Source organism: Rhinatrema bivittatum, chromosome 4, assembly GCF_901001135.1.
Source record: "Rhinatrema bivittatum chromosome 4, aRhiBiv1.1, whole genome shotgun sequence".
Taxonomy (NCBI): Eukaryota; Metazoa; Chordata; class Amphibia; order Gymnophiona; family Rhinatrematidae; genus Rhinatrema; species Rhinatrema bivittatum.
Window position 1 is genome coordinate 336,610,706 of NC_042618.1, and position 8,880 is coordinate 336,619,585.

An 8,880-nucleotide genomic window follows, 5' to 3' on the forward strand; every position below is an offset into this window, starting at 1 on the left:
TCTGTGCTGGTATTTTGAGCGCACAGCTCTCTGTTTGTTGTTTGGGGGGAGGGGATGGTCCCGAGGTCCGAGTTAACAGATGCTCTCTCGTTCCGCGAGCCTGTTTAATGTGATGCAAACTTGACCTGGGAGGTGTTCCCCAAGACCCCCTCCTTGCTTGTAACAAAGACCAGGGGGGATGTGTAGCTTATAATTATCTGAATGGATCTGCAAGAGCACGGAGATGGGGAAGGGAGGACGTCCAAGCCTGATGGTTGGCGTCAGTCTGTGATTATGCAGGGCAGACATCTGTCTTCTCCCACAATGGACCAGACAGAGACACCTGGTAGAGGGGAACGTATATACACAGAAGTGGGAGGGAGAGATGGAAAGGGAACATTTTGGATTCAGTGAATTAGCTGTAGATAAAGTGATTTCCGTTTTTGAAGCTCCAGTTGAAATTCTCGCACCTCAGCTTCCCTTTTTTATCTCTACCCAGTATCCCACCGGTGAGCCCAGGAGTTGCCTGTTGGTTTGCCCCAGTCTCCTCTGGCGCTCGCTATAATGAATTCAGGGACTCAAAGCGCTGCTCCACTTTCCTTTCTGAGATTTATTTTTTTGGAAAGTGCATACTTTTTTTTTTTTTTTGGGGGGGGGGGGGGTTGAGCTTACCTTTACAAATAATGCCAAAAGTATCTTCCAGCATTACTAGTATTCGGGTGCAACAGGTAGGTCTGTCCCAAGGAATTTACAATATAAGTGGGTACCTGGGGTAGTGGGAGATGAGGGCAGTTTTCAAAGGTTTTCCTGCAGGTAGGCAGCTGTTTACCCAAGGGGAAAGGCCTACCCAGGTTCATGTCACTGGTCCTTTTCCTCCTAAGTATTCCCTCCCCCCCCCCCCCCCCCCACCTCCACAACGCAAAAAAAAAAAAAGTGACTTGCCTGAGATCACATGGAGTGTCATGGGAGGAAGTGGGATTCGAACCCTGGTCTCATAAGTTCTCAGCCCCTTACACTAACAGCTAGGCTGCCTATCTCTGGTCTATTGCCCCTGGGCTCTGCTTCCTGTTCCAGCTACCAAAGTAGAGAGAAAATCCAAGCAACACTGGAAAGCTGATGATACTGAAGTGCTCGTTCAGCATTAAAGGATACTGTGTGCTCTTAGCAAGCAGACAGAACTTACTGATGCAAGTTGTTTTATCTGCCTTTCAGGCCGATTCAGTAAAGTCCGCGGGAGAGCGGATGAACGCCCGCTCTCCCGGCGCACGCACAGGCCACTCGCCAGTGCGTGCAATTCTCTATTTAAATGAGGCCCGGCGGTAGAAATGGGCAAAAGGAAGGTGCTAGGGACACTAGCGCGTCCCTAGTGCCTCCTTTTAGCCCGAAGCGGTGGCTGTCAGCGGATTTGACAGCCGACGCTCAATTTTGCTGGCGTCGGTTCTCGAGCCCGCTGACAGCCATGGGCTCGGAAACCGGACGCCGGCAAAATTGAACATCCAGTTTTCGATCCGACAGCCGCCGGCCCATTTTAAAAAATTTTTTCTTTTACTTTTTTTACCCTTCGGGACCTCCGACTTAATATCGCCATGATATTAAGTAGGAGGGTGCACAGAAAAGCAGTTTTTACTGCTTTTCTGTGAACTTTCCCAGTGCCGGCAGAAACTAGCGCCTACCCAAAGGTAGGCGCTAATTTCTTAATTTCTGTGTTGCGCGGGAATAACTAATAGGGCCATCAACATGAATTTGCATGTTGAGGGCGCTATTAGGTTCCGCGGGTTGGACGCGCGTTTTCCGCCCCTTACTGAATAAGGGGTAAGGGAAAACATGCGTCCAAGGGCAGGTTAACAGTGCACTCCGTCGGAGCTCACTGTACTGTATCGGCCTGTTTGTTGGGAATAGTGCTGATGAATCCCTCCTTGGCTGGAGGTTCACAGCTGATGAGGGAAATCTTCTTCAGTACTTTTGGATTGTGCTACCTCTGAAATACTAGGGGTAAGAGACTTTATTTTAGAAAGTTACTCTTAGACTGCTGTAGTGTGCAATTTGTGAGTCTGTTCACCCTCCTCCAGGGTGCTCAACAAGGCAGCATAAACATGGGCATAGGAGGGGGAGGAGGGCGTGAACCACGAGGGGGGTGAGTTATCATGGAAGGTTTGGCAGAATGGATAGTACAGCATATTACTGCACCCCAAAGCTGACTGAGCTGATGTTCTTCCTGACTCCCAAGAAAATCTTTATACAGAGTGTCTAGTCCCAGACCTTAACCTGGGTTTTCTGGATATCTACAATTCAGGAGAGAAATTTGCATGGCTTCGAGACTCAGTATATGCAAATTCACCTCCTGCTAATTTGTTCTGTATATCCAGAAAACTCCGCTGTCTGTGTGGGGCTTGCCAGGACGGGTTTAGAAAGCCCTTGTGTGTTGGGAAAACTGCGCTTAACCCTGGTAGGCTGAGGATACGACCCTCTTTGATTGCAGCATTGCTGACTGTTTTTTTTTTTTTCTTTTCGTCTCTTCTTCCTGGCAGGTGGGCCCAGCAGGTTCTCAGTTCGGCTTGCTGGCCTGTCTCTTCGTCGAGCTGTTCCAGAGCTGGCAGATCCTAGCCAAACCTTGGAAAGCATTTCTGAAACTCTCGGGCATCGTCCTCTTCCTCTTCCTCTTCGGCCTGCTGCCCTGGATCGACAACATCGCTCACCTCTTTGGCTTCATTAGCGGCCTGCTGCTGTCGTTCGCCTTTCTCCCGTACATCACCTTCGGCACTGCGGACAAGTACCGGAAGAGGATCATGATCCTCGTCTCGCTGCTCGTCTTTGTGGCGCTCTTTGTGATGCTGGTGGTGTGGCTGTATGTTTACCCCATTAACTGGCCCTGGATCGAGTACATCACCTGTTTGCCCTTCACCAGCAAGTTCTGTGAGAAGTACGATTTGGATCAAGTTTTACATTAATCCCCCCCTCCCTCGGAGAGGCACGCGAGCAGGGCAAGACATGAGGGTGGAAAGGGAGAAGCTCGGGGTTTAAAGTGGGATGCTTCGGTTTCCTGATCAGCCGCGAAACGAAGACTCGGAGACCCGTCGAGACAATCCAAAATTGTTTATTGACGAGAATACGGAGAGTAATGTCGTCTTAACCCGAGAAGGTTTTGTCTGCCAGATGGTGGCGATCAAGGTGATTGGTTTTTTTGGAATGCAAATTCTTTTTTACAGGAATAGCAAAAAAAAAAAAAAAAAATTTGGCACCAGGTGCCTTTCTGTCCTTGAGTGGAGATTGGGACGGGCTGACATGGATCTGGTTTTCATTCGTTTATTAGCCGTGCTAGACAGTTTTTTGACTTGTTCACACAGCCTGGAAAAGCCATAAGCATAACCATTGAGGGGGAGGTGAACTGTGCTGAAATGGTCAGAAGTTGACCGCATTGGGGTCCCATGGTTGCGAAGGACGAGCCAACACGCGTTTGGGTACTACTAAGAGAAAAGCCCCATGCACGGAGCTCATTGTATTTGAGGTGAAAGAGCTGTATGGGAGGGCCAGGAACAGACTGGTGAGGAACGTGCGAGTGTATTGGATTTCCTCTGGAAATGCACCCATTCCCTTAAGAAAGGGGGGGCTTGGACCAGCACAACTGATCTATCTCTGCGGTGTTTGCTCTCCCAGTCGCATAGCATGGAGAATTGCTTGAGTCTGGAACCAGAGCACTGAGACTCCTTAACTCTTGGGATAACTTGTATGAAACAGATGAGCCATTTCTGTGGTTGGTTTATTTTTTTTGGGGGGGTGGGCGGGACCAACAGTGTGTGCCGCAGCTGTTTTCTGCACTGTTCATAGCTGCCATAACGCTGCAGTCAAAGAATAATGCTTTCCTCTGTGCCTTCTGACTCCTCCTCCTCAACATTTTGGGGTCTTTGGCTAGGGCTAGCCGATCCACTCCGTGCTGCTGCTTGCATCTTCTCTCTTCAATCAAGTTCAGTTGTACATTGCTTCCTCCTCCCATCATGTACCTATCTCTTACTGAAGTAAAAGCACAAAATTCTCCCTTACAGAGTAGAAATCTGCAAAGCTTTGGGCATATTCGTTTCACACCCCATAAATTGAATTTTTTTTTATTTTTTTTTTGTCACGTACTTTTCACGTTGCCAGAGGACAAAGGGGTGTGTGTGTTAAACTGATCCCAGATTGCAATTTGAACAGATGGGCAAACTCCTACTTTCAGCTGTAGACCTGATGTCCCACTTGGATAGTTCTGCAGAAAGCACACGTGCTCACGCACGCGCACCCACGTATGCATTCCTTGTGCACACAGACACGGTTTTGGGCAAGAATGCACTTTAAAACCCTCCCGTCTTAGGAGCCCTGAGCATGTCTTAGCTCACACTTGGGACTGTTGATCTTTCGCATTGAGCTAAACTTATTTGCTGTAACCTTCGGGATTTAGTGTGATGAAAATTGTTTTTTTTTAATTGGAATATCCAGAAACTTGCTGTGAGTGGCTGGCTAAAGAGCTGGACCCCGCAACCTCTTGGGTACACTCACGATATGCCCATCAACGAGCAATGGCGTCGGCTCCTCCCGTTGGGTGCTGGATGAATATGCCCATGGTTAATGGAGACTGGCATTTCGGCCATTTAGATGCTCTAACAGTGCGTTTAAAAAAAAAACATAAAAGGCAGTTTTTCAAAAGCTGTTTTACATGAGTAAACTTACTTAGCCACATAAAAGGTTTTTAAACCTCTCCAACCTCCGTGTGGGTAAAAGCAGTGTGAAACTGTTTTTGTCCATTTATGGGGAGGGTGGAAGGGACATTCCCAGGGGCGAAGGGAGGTCGGGGGGGGGGGGGGGGGAGATAAAATTTGTGACCTGAGACGTGCTTTCCTGCACCTTCCTCGTGGGCTTTGCACCAGTTTTCAAGGGGAAGGTCCATGCACTCTTCCCCTTTTGAAAATTATCCCAGGGGACAAGTATCCGCCGATGCTTATTGCATCTGCTTGGTCTGTGGCTACTTTCTGCCATAGAAGATAATGTATGTACATTTGAAAATGCATTTTTCTTTTTTCCCCCCCTCTCCCAACCTACGCGTGCCTCCCGGGAATGCCGTCTCCTCTCTGGACACAAGTAAGAATGCTGTGCGGCAAGGCGCTGGCTTTTAGCTACGTAGAGGGAAGGCAGACAAGCCGGTTCACGCCCGGTGAATGGCTTTTGAAAGCCGTCATCCACGTGAGTGAAAACCTTACCTGCCATGTCAGCAGGCCACTCTCGTCGGACCTGGTCATCCCATCCTTTTTCACACTTCTCACACTCAGAGGCGTGTACCAGCATCCATAACCTCACAGAAGATGGGGTGGCACAGCAGGTCGGGTTTTCTCTTCGTGTCTTGGAGAAAAATACAAGCAGCTTCCTTTTTTTTTTTTTTTTTTTTTTTTTTTAAGTTCCCAAACTGTGATTCTGAGGCTTGGTGGACTCCTTTTATTCTTTAAAAAAAAAAAAAAAAGTGTTTCCCAAACTGCGTCCTGGAGACCTCCTTCCGGGTCTGGTTGAAAATTAGCCGGTTTTTATATAAAGTGTACACGGTTATATTCATAATGAATATTTATTTGTTGCCGCTACGCTGAAAACCAGTTCCATTTGAGGGCATGGAACACAGTTTGGGAACTGCTGGGGGGGGGAGGGGGGGCAGGATCAGAGGAGAAAAAAAAACTTATGAGAATGGATCCTTAACTCTCAACGAACTCCCGTCCACCAGGAGTGTTTATTGGTCCTGGGTTTTCATCATCTCCCCCCCCCAATCTCTTACCATGTATTTATTATTTATTTTAAATGTTTATAGATTGCCACCTCAAAATTGTAGACTGGCATGGATTTGTCATCAGTCTTTACCTTGCATAATTAAGGGCTACAGAATCTAGAAAGCATGTTTGGAAGTTGAAACACAAAGATTGGCTCACTGCCCCCGATAAAATGCAAGGAGAGAGGTATGCCTGGGACCTTTTTAAATAATTAAATCGGACATTGTTCATGCCCAGGTTGACATGTATTTTGAGAACCTGATGTTCAAAGCCCTTTTTAACTCTGGTTTCTGTTGCTGTCTGAGTTTTAGGATGCCTAGAAGTGCATTTACTATTTTGGGCAGTAAGATGAATGTATTGAAAGCCTTTTGCATTGACCCTGAACAATCAGGTTTACCATCTAATACTGGGTCAGTTAAGTAAGAGTAGATGGATGTGTTAGACCACAGCTTAGCAGAGTTCCCAGTACTCAAACAAAATATTGTATGTCTGTAGATAACCCTAACAAAAAAAAAATGTCTGTGATAAAACAAATGGCTTTGAAAGTGTGTGTAGTGAACTGGAATGTGCATATGTAAGAGCGCAGGCTGCTTGCATATCAATGAAGACTGATGCGGTGGGGTGCGATCACCCAAGAAGGTGCTACACCAATGTGCCAATGCCTCACTCTGTTTGACAGTAGGCAGATTGCAGTCTAGTCCAGTCCTGCCTCCCTGGAAAGAGAGAGAACTCTTCTCACTTTCCAAAATCCTCCTCAGCCCATGCCAGACCCGGTCATCGGAAGCCCTTGCTGGTGATGCAATACTAAAGGCACACAGGGCTCCTCTAGTGCTGCTGTCACATCACCTGAGCTATCTGTGCGTTGCAATTTTGCCTCTGCTGCACTATGGAACTCAAGAGGCTGTTTAGCCAGCCCGTGGGAGGAGGATTTGTCCAGTGTATAGGTGGGGAGCTGAAGGGCCTGGGTTTTGCCAGTGCACAGCCGTCTCTGATCTGCTGCCCCCTCCCGCCTGCCCTTTTTCAGTCTCGGATGCCTTGCGTGATCCTTCTTGTGCACCTCGGCTTGCCTGACCTTCGGCCTTGTTGCAATGCTGATGCTGCCCAACAATTGGGTGCCTAAACTGTGCCTGAAGTACCAACGCAGCTGCCAGTACAACTCGTTCCTGGCTTGCAGCACTCCCTGGCTACTGCATGGCTGAGTGTTTTACAAAGAATGGTGCCAAACATTGTGGTGGTGGCTGTGGGATGTTGAGCTTCCTAGTTAGTAGAGAACCACTGGAATGATTCCATCTGAAACCAAAATCATTTTGAACCCAGATCCATATGTATTGCCCCCATGGCATCAGCTGCTCCTTTTTGTAACACAGGACCACCACTTTCATCCCCACATATACAAACGCACACAGCTTTTGTCTTGTCTTTGTCTAGTAGTTTGAGCAGGTACCTACAAGACTTGGCTAACACACTGTGCACCAGGTGCTTGCAAACAGCTACATATCTGTCATATCCTCTCTGGAGCTCGGGCACAAGCAAGATGGGTTCCCTAGTGTGTGTGCCTAAGTAGCATGAGAATCCTGTAATAAGAATGGCCATGATCTTCTTGCCAAAAGAGATGAGCGGGTGGTCAAAATCAGGAAAACAATATTCTCATTTGTGACTACCATAAATACCTATAGTTAGACCATCATACTAGACGTCATCAGAATAAAATGGATACTCCCGGCACTTAAATGATCATTTCCGGTCTACTTACCACTGTGCCAACCAACAGAACTATACCCCGAAGAAGAACTGCAGTTCAAAACACAGCTCCGTGTCGGGAGTATCCAGGCGTGCGTGGACATTTTGACCTACAAGGCATTTTGGCCAGGAAGATAAGTGGTTTGGAACACTTGGTTATGTTCAAGAGATGAATATATATGGTTTTTAAATGCAGTTAAATACAAAAAAATTAAACATTTTTAGGATTCCTAGACAGATTAAAAATAACGCCGAAGACTATGAAATGTTTTGAATGCATTTTATTTTGATGACGCCTAGTATGATGGTCTAACTATAGGTGATCTTCTTGCTGCATCCCATGGGATGTCTGACATTTTCCTTTGCTGTCACTTTGAGAAACTTTATGGAAATATTTTTATTTAATTTATTTAATGGAAAACAAATACTGTACATACATATATATGTATCTAAAGAACCTTTATACATGTTAAAGAGTTTTTCAGTCTTTCATCTTTGTACTATGCCACCGATCTGGTGGTTTGCAATTATTTTCTTAGATGTGTTCTTGTGTCCATTTTATGGAGGGATGCAAACACTTCACCGAATAAAGAGAAACCATGAAATAACTTGGTCTTGAACTACTTGTGATTTTTTTGTATGCCCTGTGACACTTGCAGGAAGGGCTTAAAAAAAAAAAAAAAGCAGGTACTGTTGGTTTAAATCCTTGGATGATTGTATATACAAAGGAGCACCACAGTGGATCCAGATGGGCCTTCAGCTTCTGTCGGCCTTCAAAGTAGAGTGTCTATTATGAAAGGATGGGCTGTGCGGGATATGTGTGAAGCCCTCTGATGCAATGGTTCTCAAATCCAATCCTGAAGGTACATCTCTGTTTTACCCTACTCCCAAAAAAAGGGTCTTGTTCTCACAAGATCTGTAATCAATATTTGAGAGAGTTGCATGCACTTGGCCTAAGAAAGATCATTTTCCAGAGTCTGGTTATACTGAAAAACAGACCTGTTTGAGAGTTGTGGCAGACTGGCGTTGTGGTGAGAGTGTGTGCATGTGTACAGTGAATGAATAACACATGTATGAGCAGGGTTGGGGTATTAGTCACACTAGTATCAGTAGATGTATTACAAAGCTTTGTGGTCCAACCTAGAAAGGGGGAAGGCTGCTGGGGGTGAACTAGGTGCTGGATCTAGTATGCTCATCTTGCCAAGATGTAGAATACAAAGAAGGAAGATAAGGAGAGAGATTACAAGCAGCCCATGCTCTGTGGTGAGCAGTTAGTGTATCTTTGGAAGAGTAGATAGACAGAACTGGGCAAACTGAATAGACGAGTTGGTCCTCCTGTTTTTATTCTGCCATCTACAGTTACTTGATTACTTTTCTCACT

At 46.3% G+C, this 8,880-nt stretch overlaps 1 protein-coding gene across 4 annotated transcripts in view; it reads left to right on the plus strand.

The window, feature by feature from the left end:
* The window catches only part of RHBDF2 (rhomboid 5 homolog 2), a 138,414-nt gene extending 130,302 nt beyond the window's left edge, over window positions 1-8,112 (plus strand). For all 4 annotated transcript variants that reach the window (XM_029600422.1, XM_029600423.1, XM_029600424.1 and 1 more), the window contains one exon: window positions 2,508-8,112. In XM_029600422.1, the coding sequence (XP_029456282.1) occupies window positions 2,508-2,927 (420 nt within the window). In that variant the 3' untranslated portion in view covers window positions 2,928-8,112. The remainder of the gene's footprint in view (window positions 1-2,507) is intronic.
* The last annotated feature ends 768 nt before the right edge of the window (window positions 8,113-8,880 follow it).